Below are 15,864 nucleotides of genomic sequence, written 5' to 3'. Positions count from 1 at the left end.
AAACTGGTTTACTTTCTCTATATCAGTGGTGGGTTGCCCCCAGTTCGCACCAGTTCTATAGAACCGGTAGTAAAACTGGCGGGAGGCTGCGCCCACTGACCCAGATGTCATCAAAATGCTTCTGCGCATGCGCAGAAGAGCGAGCGTGTGCAGCCCCTTTGCAAACCGGTAGTAAAGGTAAGTAAAACCCACCCCTGCTCTATATAGTTTTATATTTATTGCTGATTTCTATTTCAGCAGAAAAGGAGAAAATGGAATAATTCAGGTCCAATTTCTTTGGTTTGTAGTGACATTCCAAAAATTGAATTGAAATTGAAAGTTATTTATTCAGAGATTTCAAAAAGTAATTGAAACCTACTTATTTATACATGCATACATACATTTTATATAGCCAACCAGTTCACTGCAGACTCTGGTCTACTGACAATAATAAAACAAAAACAAGAGCAGTCGAAAACAGTTAAAACAATTATAATAAATCAATATATTGTGTACCATTGGGTACTAAATAACTCTCCTTCGGTGGCCTCTTCTAACTACCTGGCCCTAGTGCTTGAGAGAAAATGCAGATTTTTAATGTCATATACAACACCAACAGGGTCAGAATCATCTGGATCTCCAAGACAGCATGAAGGCAGAGAAGGCACATCTCCTGGGTCCTGCAAGATAACACTATTTAATAGAAAGGAGGAGCCTAGAACAAATTCGTCACATCACATTGCCATCATGTGACGTTTCACGACATTTTTTCCCTTCGCGGAGCTGGGGTGGGTGTGGCCTGCATGTGACACATCCGGTCTGGGAGCTGCCAGTTTGACACCCCATGTCCACTTTATTGACTCTGGTGGGGCAAGCAGAAAAAAATGAGAGAATGATGATCCCAAAGCATCAAAACTGTACACAGTCTCATTGTGATACCATCAGTGGTGGTGTCCCAAAGGTGCTTTTTCAAGAGGCAACTGGACTTTCTGGTTTTTCTTTGAAGACATTTCACTTCTCATCCAAGAAGCTTCTTCAGCTCTGAACCAAAAAAAAACACCTTTGGGACAGCCATGACGTGGATGACTGAGAAGCTCCATAGACATTCTACTGCATAGTGGAACATAGATTCCAGGCATTCAAGCATCCTTAGATGCTTCTAGTTAGAATACTGGGCTGTTGTTTTTTTTATCAAGATTAAACAAAACCTTCTGCCAAAATAGCAAATTGTGCTCCAAAACAAAATTTCTGATGGTTCACAAATTGTTCTTGCATATCATAATTTGGTTACCTATAAATCAATACCGAAACTCTAATACACATGGCAGTAACTAGTCAAACTTGGTTAATCTCAAAAACCTAAGTACTTGAAGTAGCTAAGACACTGTCAATCAGAAAGCTTGTCAATCAGAAAGGTCAGCAGTTCGGCGGTTCGAATCCCTAGTACAGGTCTCCTGTGTGAGCAGGGGGTTGGACTAGATGACCTCCAAGGTCCCTTTGCCCTTTGGAATGAACTGCCCCCGGACATACATAAGATCTCTGACCTCCGAGTTTTCTGCTGTGCTCTTAAGACCCTGCTCTTCCGACAGGCAGGGCTAGCTTCATAAATTGAGTTTTAAGTTTGGAATTCTTAAATTTTTGGGTTTTTTAGTTAATTGGCCTTAAATGTAATACTTTTAATAATTTTTTAAATTTAAATTGTGATATTTGTATTGTGTTTTTACCTGGCTGTACACCGCCCCGAGTCCTTCGGGAGAGGGGCGGTAGAGAAATAAAATTATCCTTATCCTTATCCTTCCAACTCTGTTACTGTTAAAGCACTTGGATAGGAAACCAGAAATGTTTTTATTTATTTATTTTATTTATGTATTTATTTGTGTATCATCTTTTTCATTTTTTACAAATGCAGCAACTCAAGGTAGTGAACATACCCAATACTGCTTCCTCCTCCTATTTTCCCTACAACAGCTGCCCTTTGTTCCCTACAACAGTAGGGAAGTGACTGGTCCAAGGTTACCCAGCTCGCTTTCATGGCTAAGGCAAGATTTGAACTCATGGTCGCTTGCTTTCTAGCCTGGTGCCTTAACCACTAGACCAAACTGGCTATAATAAAGTGGTAAATGATTTGGATGAAACGAAGCAGTTCCATACCTATTTTCAAAAAAATAATATAGCTCTATAATATAGCTTCCCTAAGCTCAACAGTAAGTAAATGAAGGCTTTTCTTTCAGTAATACTTTTCTTTCTCTTTTAGATGTTGGCTATGAAAATATGATCAACATGATGCTCAAAGATCTTTTCAAGTTACTTGTAGCTTGTGTAGCAGAAACCACAGAGACTATCTCAAGAGTCGGGTGCTCTTGTATCAGGTAGTACAGATTTTCTTTCCATAATTGTTCAACTGAGAGTGAAGTAAGCAAATATTTGTATTCTTCGAGTACCTAAAAATCCTGTTTGTTTCCTATCCAAACAGATCATTAACACTAAATGAAAGGTCAAGAAAGAATGGAAGTTATATTCCCCTTTTTATTGTTGTTCTTTGCTTTAATTTTGTGATACGTTTTCCCTACATAACTTCCTGATTATACACGGTAAATTTATCACTGACTAAATGAGTATTATTTCTGTGAACCTTTCCTGGGTGACATAGACATGAAAATCTAATGCAAATAGACTCAGTACTTCGATAGCACATAAATCTCTTCACAATTCTCTGACCTAGCTGGCAGTTCAATAAGGACTATCACCTGATTGTCGACTGAATGGATGGAATCCAATAGTCGTCTTCTAATAACTGAATAATTCAACAATTAGTATGAGAAGGCCACCTTTTGCCTGTGTAGACTTTGGTACATCTTCTGTACAACTGTTCTGAAGAGATGAGAAACTCCCTTAAGGGTATGAAGAGAGGAGAAGTTAACCGATTAACAGAGTTGGAAAGGACCTTGTAGGTCATCTAGTCCAACCCCCTGCCCAAGTGGGAGACCCTACACCATTTCTGACACATGGCAGTTTAATCTCTTCTTGAAAGTGATGTGATGATGCTCCCACAACTTCAGAAGGCAAGCGGTTCCATTGGTTGATTGTTCTCACTGTCAAGAAAATTTCTCCTTATTTCTACGTTGAATCTCTCCTGATCAGTTTCTATCCATTATTTCTTGTCTGGCCTGCGAGTGCCTTGGAAAATAGCTTGACCTCTTCCTCTCTGTGGCAGCCCCTCAAATATTGGAACACTGCTATCATGTCTGCCCTGGTCCTTCTCTTCACTAGACTAGCCATGCCCAGTTCCTATAATAGTTCTTCATATGTTTTAGTCTCCAGTCCCCTAAACATCTTGGTTGCTCTTCTCTGCACTTTTTCTAGAGTCTCATTGAAAGAGTACAAGCAGATTCCAGAGATCATTAGATCATACCCAATGATAATCAGATTTCTGTATCTTCCACCATCTTGTGCCTTCTCTACAGATATGTATTAGTGACAGCTGGTCCTGTTTTTACTGAAGAAATGTGGCGTCTGGCATGTTGTGCCTTAGAGGATGCTTTTTCAACTACTCTTGAACCAGTGAAGGTATAGCCTGTATATGATTAAAACTGATTTCAGCAGTTATCATTTTCTTAAATGGGTTCTTTTCGGGTGTGCTTGTGTATGCATATGTGTGCACACGGTTATTAATTCATACACACATTATTTCTTCCCACATACAGAATTTTATGAATACTGATGTGGCAGCATTGTTTCTTTGAACTCACAATTTCACAGAGATAGGGGTGCTTTTGGGATCACCATAATGTACAAATGTGGGCCCTCTTTTCACTAGAAGCCATACTCAGGAGTCTCCAAAAGGAGTGATTCTATACAAGTTTATACAATTTAAAAAAAAACCCTAGATTCTTATAATGATTAACAAAACATAAAAGACAGAAAACCCAGTGGATAAAAAATGCTTATAATTATAAATAACAACATAAAATTAATTCAATTCTTCTATTTTTAATTATTTTTTATTTTTACATATTATCGATATTTGTAAAAAAAAAAAAAAAAGTACACAGAAAATAACTTATGGCAAAAAAAAACCACACAAAAAAAAAGAAATGTTTTTAAAAGATAATATTGTTCCATCTAATTGATATTAAATTAATATTAAATTATGAAGTATATTATTTACAATTAAAATAGAAACAAAAAGCCCTAAGAAATAATATTAATACATAAAATTAAATGAAATATGAGTGACCTAAAATATATCATATGTTATTTCATAACAAAATATCAAATCTACACATACAATTGTATATTCTTATAAAAGATTATGAAACCTATGACAAAAAGAAAATATTTTTAAACTATAAAAATGTTTTTTCAAAAATTGATAAATTAAATCTACTAATCCATGATATCTGGACCACTAATAGATTTGCACTCTCTCAATGTACCGTAATTCACTTTCCAGTGGTGCGTATAACCAAAATTCCTCAAAGATAGTCAGATTCCTTTTTATTCCTTTTTATAGAATCTATATAAAGGGGGAATTCTACTGTTGAAGAGTAATCTGTAGTTACAATAGAATCCAAAGGCACCAATTAGACTTGTCAGGCGCAAGCAACCAAATCCACTTGTGAAGAGTTCAATTAACTGTTTTATTGCTCAAGCCTATACACAGGAATCTTCTCAGATTGATGGTTTGCACCTGGGTGTCACTAGATAAGGTTTGGTGGCATTCAAGGAAAGTCAGACTTTGCCCTCTTGTGCCCATATACAGATTCCAGACTAATTGCTCATTTGACTCTTTCCCCTGGCTCAGCTTTCTTTTACATCTTCCAGTTAATACTATAACCAGAGTATAAGCCATGTTGCTGTTGACTTCAGTAATCTTTCGTAATGACATTATATGTTTATTAACGATAGCTATAAGATCATCAGCATATCAGAACAATTTACATTAGCATGCCCTTTGGCTCTTTTGCTTAATTGCTTTACAGTCAGTCCTTGACTTGCAACCAGTTGCTTAGTGACCATTTGAAGTTATGATGGATACCCTCCCCCCACTCAAAACTACTTACATGGTTTCAAAATTCCAACACCTTCCCCTACAGTCATGTGATCACATTTTGGATGCTTAGCAACTGTCCAGCATTTATAGCTGTTTACAGTGGTCACATTTACAATGGTTTTGCCAGAAACCGGCATTTCCTTACAGTTTCCAGTAAAAACCGACCAATAGCAAACAATGGGTTCACTTAATAACCACAGTTACAATTGCTGCAAAAAAATTTATAAAATTGGGCCAATCTATATGTTGACCTGCCTTACGACTGTCACGATTATGACTATAATTGCCAAGATCAGCTATGGTGGTAGGTCAAGAACTACTGTACTTCCCATTAGTGAACATTAGTTGCATGGCACAGCAAACCATGTTTAGTTTGTGAATCTTGGTTGTCCCATCTTACAAAACATACCAACTCAATATCAGCTATGATATGAGCCAAAATTAACTGTACCTTCAGGTTTATATTGGAAAAACAGAAAAGTATGAATAACAATACCGTAGTGTAATATGAGAAGGAACTATTTAGCTTTGCATGTTGCTTAAGATATAGTTTATTATACCGATAACATTTTGCCTCTCTGTAGAATCTGTTGGGCTATTTCCACAGTGGCTCTGAAAATCTCAGCGGTGATGCCTGTGAGATGAAAATGGCAGCTCCTTCCCTCTCCCCAAGTGCCGAAGCTGAATACTGGAGAATAAGGGCGATGGCCCAACAAGTAAACAACTTTATTCCATACTTAACTGGTCTGTGTACGGATGCGTTCTTAAGATGTCTTAACACTTCCAATAAAATCAGTGCTTAGCTTTGACTAGATTAATTGGGAATTCATTTGGAGCATTTTAACCATGCTCTTGAGTTGATTTTATGTTATCAGGTCTGTAAAGATGGTTTTTTTAACGTAGGGGTGGGCTTCAAATATTGTAGCAAGGGGTTCTCTGGCCAATTGCTGGGTGGACCAGCAATGGCCATGGTGGGCATGGCCTAGTCAGCCTCTTGCACCATGGCGGGGAGGAGCGTTTTTGCCCTCCCCAGGCTTTCTTCGAGCCTCCGGGAGGGTGAAAATGGCCTCCCCAGGCTCCCTCTTCCCAAACTTCCAGTAGGCCCGTTTTTCACCCTCCCCGAGCCTCCAGACGTGCCCTGCACTTACCTGCATCCAAAACTGGCCATGTGGGGACTCCTGGGAGGGGCAGAGCAGGGCCAGCCAGGAATGGGATTTGGGGGTTCTCCAAACTGCACAGAATCTTAGCTAGAGTTTCTCCCGAACCCCTCCGAACCCCCAGCAGCCCACCCCTGGTAACGTAACTGACTTCAGGGTAAAGTTAATTACCCTGACATATATCTATACGATTTTATTTATCTGTTTATGTTTAAAGTTTCACCCTTCCGATTCAAGGGAATGTTCCCTGCACATTGATGTCTTCACTGAGTTGAATAAGTTTAGGTAGGCAAGAACAAGAAACCTTTTGAAATGAAAAAAAAAATGTAATTCATTGAGTGTTGGGGGAGGAAATACCAGTTATTCTGCTGGGCTGATTTTGCCCATTGAAGAACTCCATTTGCAGTGCAGATCGAGAAGGAACTGCCTTGAGCTAAGTGAAGCCATTGAGCCAACAACAACAAAAAAAAATGCCAAGGGAATATTCCGCATGGTAGTTTCTCTAGTCTTGCTGAAGTCCTCTACATGAGATGGCTTAAGTGAATAGGGCAAGACTCAGATTGTCTCATTTTAATTCCAAATTGCTTGCTCTGGTGCTGACTTGCCTGCGGTTCCTGAATATCAATAAGGCAATAGCACATTGGTATGATTTTTTTCCCCACAGGTGTTCATGTTGGACACCCAGTGCTCCCCAAAGACACCAAATAACAAGGAAGGATTTGAGCATGCTCAGTCTTGTCTGCTTATTATTGAGCTGCCTCCTGATAAGAAGTCCAATGGCCACTCCCAGAAAAGGTAAGAAACAGATTTCTAAGATTAAGCAACAAGCAAAATGAGACAGATGAAAAGCACTTTATATTCATATTCCTATAAATATGGTGCCTTACCATGGAAAATAAAAGGTAGTTGGGTAATTCAATAGATCAGATGTTTCCAAACTCTGTTCTGAGTCCCTTAAATAATAAATAAATATGTGTAAACAGAATGAATGGGGTTGAAAAAGAAATAAATATATCTTTTCGTCTTTAAATTTTACTCTTTACACTTTGGCATGTTCAAGCTTTGCAATAGAATAAGGAACATAGACCGCAGCAAATGTTGATAGTGCAAGATTTTTTATTTTTTTTTTAAATGGTGATTCTCTTTCTGAGTTGCTTACGACCCCAAAGTAGTGCTGACTTACAGTTTAAGAAGTCCAGCATCACATGCGGTCTTGCCTCAGAACTTCATCAAATATCCTTGGCACCATTAGTGCATGCTTAAGATGCAGACCCTCCCAGCAAATCATAGATTTGCACCTTTAATGCTGAGTTAGCCAAAGTATGTGAGAGAGAAAGGAGAACATGTGTACAGTCCAATGAATTTTTTTTTTTCAAGAGGTTTTGCAGAAAGCCAACAGCCCCTAAATCCAGATTTCTGGGTTAATTGTGAGCATTGGTACAAACTGTGAATTCATTGCAGGAATATAATAAAGGACATTCATGCCGTCCCGTTTCTCGACCTATTCTGATTGGGAGCTCATTCCTTAATTTTTTAGCAGGGATACAAATGTCCCACTTTACAAGACTTGCTACAACAGTGGGTTTGCTGTTTGTTTATTTTATATTCTCTTGTATGTCAATCCAGAAGTGTTTTTTCAGTTTTGTTTTCACTTAGTCGAGTTTCTCTTTTTTCTGTCTGATTTTCCTTTATAATGCTGCAACCAATACACAGGAAACTTGGGTAAGACAGAGTTTCTTTCCTTCAATGCAATTTCAAGCCAACATCCAAATCATGTATTTTCTTAAATGGCATTTGAGATACAGATATTTATCCACAAAAAGTATCCCCTTAGCTATTGAAGAAATTGAAATAGATATTTAAAATGAACTGCTATTCCCTAACTATCTAGTTTAAAAGGGAGACGCCTTCCTATATTTTAAAGACTAATTCAGCAAGGAAGAAGGCCAATACAGTTACAATTTCAGTTCTTGGGTGAATTGCAACCTCTGTCAGATGCATTTACAAAATGCATTATTAAAATGAAACCCTTGAAAGTTCCTGTGTATATTCCACCCTTCCCTTTTGCCACACTGCAATGTTCAAATATGCCATGGTGAGACATTTGCTACTTTGCTATGGTAGTAGTGAATGTGTTACCAAGGACAACAACTTCTCTCCATGCACAATTTCTGGCACATTGTGATACCTCACTGTAAAACTTGCACGCATGCCACAAGAGAAAATATCCCCGCCACTTTTACTCCAAACTGAAATGTGCATTTTGGCTAGTCTTTTACCTAGCATTCCTCAGAAAGCCACAATTTTCTTTGGTGCCAGAAAACGAATGCCAGTAGTCCACCACCAGAGAGTGTTAAAACACAATGAAAGCATTATAAACACAACAGCAATTAACAAAGCCCACACATTGTAAGAACAAGTTGCAGATGATAAGCAGCATTAGTTAATGATAATGTTTACAGCAAAAAAATTATAATGATTCTGAGATGGTTATTACCTTATCACCAGAGGTTTCGTGGAAAAAGAGACTAATATAATTGAGCAATTTGAGAAACATTCATGAGGTTCTAAATTCTCTCTCTTTCTTTTTCTGCTACACGAAGTATCCCTTTCAGAACAATTGTAGTGAGCCTGCTTTCCCACCAAGTGCTGCTGCAGAATTTATACGATATTTTGTTGGAAGAATTTGTGAAAGGGCCCTCACACACTGAAGAGAAGGTAATACACCAATTGCCAGAAACCAAACTCTCTGGTTTCCTCAGGTACATTTCTATGCAGAACTTGGCTGTCATCTTTGATTTACTATTGGACTCCTACCGAACAGCCAGAGAGTTTGATACAAGGACTGGGCTGAAGTGCTTGCTCAAAAAGGTATCTGGCATTGGTGGGGCCGCCAACTTGTACCGCCAGTCGGCTATGAGCTTCAATATCTACTTCCATGCCTTGATCTGTGCTATTGTGACCAATCAGGAAAATATCACTGCGGAACAAGTGAAGAAAATCCTTTTTGAAGATGATGAAAGGAGCACGGATTCATCCCAACAATGCTCTTCAGAAGACGAAGACATTTTTGAAGAGACTGCTCAAGTCAGCCCACCAAGGGGGAAAGAGAAGAGACAGTGGAGGGCCAGATTGCCATCTTTGAGTGTTCAGCCCGTGAGCAATGCCGACTGGGCTTGGCTAATCAAAAGGCTTCACAAACTCTGCATGGAGTTATGTAATAACTACATTCAGATGCATTTGGATTTGGAAAATAGTGCCGATGAGCTCCCTGTCTTCAGGGGAGATCCTGTCTTAATCCTTCCAGCCTTTCAATCAGAAATACCCATACCATCTACTGGATCCCTTTCCGGAAAAAATACCCCTTCAGAAGATGATAGAAGCCAGATTAGGGACTCCCTCACCGAAAACCTCACTCCTAAGGGAAGTACAGATATGATGCTTCTTCCACCTTTGAGCCCCAAAATGGAGAAGAAAGACCAAGGCAGAAAAAAAGAATGGTGGGAGAGTGCTAGCAACAAAATTTACAGCATAGCAACAGATAAAACGATATCAAAACTAATGACGGAATATAAAAAAAGAAAACAACAGCAGCATAATTTGGCTAATTTCTCCAAAGAGATGAAAGCTGACAAGAAAGGGGATCCGCTCGGCACAAGAGGGCCAGATTCACCTCTCCCCCAACGGCCACAAAATCTGATCGATCAAGGCCAGATGAGGCATTCCTTTAGTGCAGGGCCAGAGATTCTGAGGCAAGAAAAGAGGCCACGCTCCGGGTCGACTGCCAGCTCATTCAGTATATCGGTCCGGGATGGAGAGGCACAAATACAGGTAAGAAAAAAGGAGAAGAGAAGAAATAAAGGGGAAAAACTTTAAATTTGGGAGACCTGCTTTTGCCTTTCATATTGGGGCACTTGGTTTCCTAATTGGTTTTTAAACAGAGACCTATGATAATATAAAATAAATTGGTTTTTTAAACAGAAACCTATGATTATACAAAATGTGACATGCTTGTGACTACACAATGAGTCTTAAGCATATTGTATTTTTAGCAAAATGTTCAGGTGTTGTTATATAAATGAAGATATACACCTACATATAAAGTGTATACATGCAGCTTCTTGTCAAAAGTGTCTTATTCCAACTTATCTCCACATGAACACTCTTGACAATCATCTAAGTTTCTTCTGCACTCGGAATTTTTTGTGATTAATTCAGATGTCAACAAGATCCTTGTGAACCTTCCCAGAATAAGTTGATATCCAATATGTTCTGATTCCGCTTAGTTTAATTCGTTCAGTGTAGTCACCAGCTGTTTCCAAACCAACTCTGGGTGACGTACAATAAATCTTCAAGGTAAATTCCATGCAGAGCACATTGCAGTAGTTATTTCCTTTTAGTTTTTCATTTCTGGCATGTTTGTCAAGTCAGCATTTTTATGCATCTTGGCTTGGATCAACTAGATATAGTTGATCAACTAGAAGATACAAAAGGGGTTTCTAAGTGCCCCTTATTTAAATAGATTATTCTCCTTTCTTGGGTAGTTTACACTGATAGCCCTATTACTCAACCCTGGGAGAACACTTTTGATACCGAACTGCCTTATGTTCTTACTTAACACTGATACTGCATTTCTTCTAAAGATGTCCTTCCTATTTTCCCTACTGTTCTATGTGCTTCCATTTGTTTTTTGCATTGTCCTAATTTATAGATTTACTTGTTCCCTTTTTTCCCCCTCCCTCTCTCTCTTTGCATTGTTTTAGGCATGGACCAACATGGTCCTGACAGTTCTTAATCAGATTCAATCCCTACCAGACCAGATCTTCATCGCTCTACAACCAGCGGTATTTCCCTGCATCAGTCAATTGACTTGCCATGTGACAGATATCCGGGTTCGTCAGGCTCTGAGAGAATGGCTAGGAAGAGTGGGCAGGGTTTATGACATCATTGTGTAGAAGACTTTAGTTGCCTTATCAAAGAGAGACTGAATCTAAGATACTTCAAGGAACAGAAATAAAGTGCATTTGTTGAAAACTTGTCTGTTAAAAAAATGGTAGAAAGATGTACATCTGCCCATTTGCTAGTCAGTAATAACTAGCAAACTCTATCCCATGCTGTTAAATCTTAAGAGCACAGTGTAGTCATACTCATAACACCAGAGAATGTAATATAGCAGAGTATGACAGAAAGAGCCTTTGTATTAAATTTGAAGTAGGTATTCAGACAGGCTGATATTCAGACAGACTGACAGGCTCAGTTTGTTTGATACTGCATATTTTTTAAAGAGGAAAAAAAAGTCTCTTTCACAAGAAGGTAGCAAAGAAGATTGTGGAGCAAGAAAAATAATGAGGAATGAACACAGTCTTGTAATAGGCTTTGTCAGAATTGACAGTTGAGAATGTAATGATTACTGAAATGTCTGTACAGATTTCTCTTACGTCTTTAATGAGGCATTGGATCCTTAAGCCATCTAAATTTAAAACAATAATTGTACCAATGAACAGAGGAGCCCATTTATTCTAACCTTTATAAAACATCTTGGCCATGAAAACTAGGCCTCCAGACTTAGGAAGTGACTATATTTCAGTGTGATTATAACAGGTTTTCAGACAGAAGTACTTACCATCTTGGAAGTACTGCACAGGCGCCATGAATTATTTCATATTGCTATAAGGTGTCTGTCTAAAAATTGGTAGAATTGTCCAATGTTCATTTGAGAAATAAGTTTAAGTCATTTTTCTCGTTTTGGTGCAAATCCAAGACCAAAAATGTATTTTCTCTGTTGTGTAAATTGCAAATGCTACTTAGGTTTTCTGGTTCTATATTTTTGCTCACCCCTTCACTGGGTGTTAACAAATGCTGTGAAGTGTGTCCCAGGTTTTCTGTTTTCAGGCTTTCCATTTGTATTGCCTGGCTTCTCTGTCAGGACAAAAGAATCTGAAAATTAGGCACGTGACTAGAATATGTAGAGTTATCAGATTTTTGCCCTTACAACAGATCTGTAAACTAGATCACTCTCAGAGATATTTAGTGACCTTTGTAGTTTTATGGCCAAGCAGAATTATCGTTCACTCATCATTCTTTTCTTAAACCAAGCTGGGTGACATCCATAGCTGAAAATAAAGAAATGTAAGAAACGCTATCTTAATTATGGGACAGATTGAGTCACCACATCTATTTATTTACTACATTTATACAAAGTGTATAAATGCTTTCTCTATGTTTTCTTACAGAGAGTAAAGCATAACTTTAAATATTAGTGTATAATTTAATAGGCTAGTTACAATTGAGAAAAGTAGACACAAGGAAGGGAAAATACACAAGTTTATATAATGTGGCCATTACATAAAGGGCAGTTCTTGTAGAAGAAAAAAGGAGAAAAATCAGTATCTAATTTATGGGAAGCTGAGGTGATGGAGGTAGCTGGCTGGTATGGCTGTGAATGGAAGGGATGAGCAGCCAGTTAGGTGTTAATTCTAGTAAGGGAACTTGGGAAAGGCAGCTGTCACCTCATCTTGCCTTCATAATAGCATTTGCACCCTGACAACTTCTCACACTGAAATTGGCCACAATTGTCTTAACTCTGGAAATATAGAAGGCTCAGAGAACATGACAGTGTTTTCCATCCCTCTATTTGACCAATAGCAGAATGACTAGAACACCCACCCACCTACCCAATTTCTCTGTAATCATCACACAGAAATATAAACTCCAAATCCCCCTGAGAAGTTGCTCTGATGGGAAGCTATATGAGGTGAGGTTGATTGGAAAAATGCAAACAAAGCACTAATATCCTCTGGTGGTTTCTCAGCCAATTCAACATTCATACACTCAGACACGAGTATGGATTGTACACGTGAAATCACTTCTTATTGCTGACAATTTTTCCATCAGCTATTTTTCCTTACAGTTGTGACCAGGGCTTAATGATCCTGGTTGGTATGCAAGAGTGAAGGAAGATAATACTAAATATTGGAAACTTATGGATCAAGATACAATGGGTGGCAGAGGAGTTCAGGGGCAGATGTCAGGGGAGCTATGAGATTTTTTATCAGTGGGAAAACCAACAACCCACAAGATCTGCAGAGATAGTGATTAAGCTTCTTTGGATCAGTCTGGTGTGGAGCTGATGCCAGAGGAATTCAGGACACTGGTGTGAAAGTGCCTACAGGCAGCTGGTGAAGAATGAATCCCAGCTACACCAATAAAGGGGAGCTCACTTTTGAACTACTGCTAAAACTGAACAACTGGCGGTCACGTTTCACTGCTCCAAAAATGATATGTGGTATGTGAGCCCACACACTTTCTCTTGTCTTACATGAATGTGATCAAACTCTGCATCTGCCTTCTCTCTCTTTGTTAAGTCATTGTTGGAATATGCCCAAATGAGAGCAGTAGCTCTTGTATCAGCAAGTGTTAGAGGCACCAGAAAAGTATTCTGTGTGCCACGTTGGGAAACAGTTGGGATCAATCTTATGAGCAGTGCAGCATTGTCTGTTGTGCTAGCCTTCATTTTCAACCACAGGCATCGAACTGATTGAGTGGAAGAGCCTTAATTGGCCTGCTCTAGGATGCCTTGCAGCTTGCTTGAACAGCAAATAGCCCTGTTTCCTTTGCTTCCCCGCTTTCTCGTTCAGTTATCAGAAGACTTTGAATGTACAAGTTGTGTCAGCTGCTGCTGAACTCTAGTGATTGTCTATTATGAATTATGGAATTCTTTGTCAGTGCTATGCCCTGAGATGATTGTTTGATTCTTCTATTTGTTTGTTCTTTAAGGTTTAAATAATGCTGTGTTTCTATGGTTCTTTGTGAAGAGGGAATTGTTTTGGGGGAACATTTTCACATGGTGTACCCCTACATTGTTTGTTAGTGAGATCTTATACATGTACTCTAGTTTGTCACTTTGAAGCATCTGTTGACTACATGGTAATTTGAGCAGAGAGACAGAATCACCCTACTCAAGATTTTTTTCATCTGTTCTCCTGAATGCTGAAAAAAAATGTTTGGATTTAAAGTGTTGCTTTTCAGTTCTGTGCTGTTGGGTATAGATTACTTGTACATGCTGCGCGTGGAATGACAAAGTGCTAACGTTTTGTATGTAAAAAGTGGAATAACAAAGTGTAACAAACTTGTAGGGCCGCTATTACAAAAGCAGGCAACAATTTATTATTATTTATTTCAAAGAAGGAAAGTATTACACATTCCTGCCACTACCAAGAATGACTATTGATTGTAAACCATTTCAGATTGTAAACCACAAGGGAAAGTGGTAGATACACAACAGTTCCTGCTGAAGATCATAATATTATTTATTTATTTATTCAGGGTGACTGAAAGTATTATGTAACTCTAAAATATAAGTTAGCTGAAAGTTCAGCCAAACTTAAAGAAAAACATTCACTGGGCAGAAAAGGGAGAATGTGCCTCATTCTGAGGATAGGTAGATAATGTCAAGGGAGGAAACTAGAGAATTAGTTTGATATTTAATGGAAAATCACTGAGTGGGAGGACAAGTTTTATTTTTCATGGTTTCCAACTGCTATAGACTTTTTATGGAAACACATGCCATAAAACTGGGAGGCACATTTGCCTATGGTGCTTTTGGCCTTGCAAGCGAGCCATGGGTGCACGTTTGTGGAAAGAGCCATTAGACTTCATGTGTGTGCCATTCTAGCTGCCCTTTCCATTTTCTAAATGACCAAGCTCTTGTGAGCCCAGAGCTCATGTTTGCATGTTGATCCTTCAAAGGCCCTCCTGGGTCAGGGAATTGCACTTCTCCAGTAGTGCCTGCAAAATCAGTCATACACTCAGTGACTTGGTCTCCACATGTCTCAGAATGACGAATGGGCAGGGGAAAGGACATTCTTCAGGGCAGAAGCTTGCACCCTTTTTCACTATGCAAAGTTTGGGTCGTGATTATGGGATCTAAGATGGAATTTGCACATTCAAGGAATCAGAGGGCAGTCACAGAATGTAGTTGCTCTGGATCCATTTTATTTGTTTGTGTCCATAATGCAAAAGCAATTTATAGTGGACCCTGATTTCCATATTCTAAATATTCCCCTCCTAACAGCTGCCCATGATTTGGAGGCAGAAGTAGGAAAAACAAATGCTGACAGCAATGACAGAAAGTGTAGGAGTTAGAACTTTCACACAAAACTGTTATGTATATGCAGAGTTGTTGTCTGCGATGGCAGCTGGCAAGTTTTGTTTCGTACCATAACATTCGGGGGAGGGGGGAATGCTCTGCCTTAACTAAAAGGAAAGTTGCTCTACCAAAATGAAAGAGGAACTTCAGTCTTCAAGCAATTTATTGATTAACCAGGTCCTACAATTATTACTTTCCCCAGACAGATCCTATGCCAAACAGTGAAATGCAACCCCCAAAGGAGCATTTTCTCTCTTATACCAAAGATCCAATTTGTTAAAAAAAGGGAAAAAAAAATAGTGATGCTTGCCACAATTGGGCTTGTATCACTAGATAGATGCGAAAAGACAGGAATCCAAACTATTTTGAAGGGGACAAAGACATTTGGGGCCCCTTTCCAGCCAACCTTTACTCTTGGTTATGCATAGTCTTTGGTCAAGATATGCAATTCTCTAAGCACTTGAAGATTTGGAAGAAGGTTGGGTATAAAGAACTATGACGCCAGGATGTATTGAGACCCTCAAAGG

The 15,864-nt window shown here is 38.8% G+C and overlaps 1 protein-coding gene across 1 annotated transcript in view; it reads left to right on the top strand.

Moving 5' to 3' along the window:
- Positions 1-11,339, top strand: part of ARFGEF3 (ARFGEF family member 3) — a 77,067-nt gene extending 65,728 nt beyond the window's left edge. Inside the window, exons 29-34 of the mRNA XM_070952233.1 lie at positions 2,234-2,348; positions 3,444-3,546; positions 5,617-5,748; positions 6,854-6,984; positions 8,793-10,020; positions 10,953-11,339. Coding sequence (XP_070808334.1) covers positions 2,234-2,348; positions 3,444-3,546; positions 5,617-5,748; positions 6,854-6,984; positions 8,793-10,020; positions 10,953-11,144 — 1,901 coding nt within the window. The 3' untranslated portion in view covers positions 11,145-11,339. The remainder of the gene's footprint in view (positions 1-2,233; positions 2,349-3,443; positions 3,547-5,616; positions 5,749-6,853; positions 6,985-8,792; positions 10,021-10,952) is intronic.
- The last annotated feature ends 4,525 nt before the right edge of the window (positions 11,340-15,864 follow it).

The sequence above is a fragment of the Pituophis catenifer genome, unplaced genomic scaffold (assembly GCF_029215685.1).
Source record: "Pituophis catenifer annectens isolate HBS135680 unplaced genomic scaffold, rPitCat1.0.hap2 SCAF_1, whole genome shotgun sequence".
In the NCBI taxonomy this organism is placed as follows: Eukaryota; Metazoa; Chordata; class Lepidosauria; order Squamata; family Colubridae; genus Pituophis; species Pituophis catenifer.
This window is presented reverse-complemented; position numbering and strand designations above follow the sequence as displayed.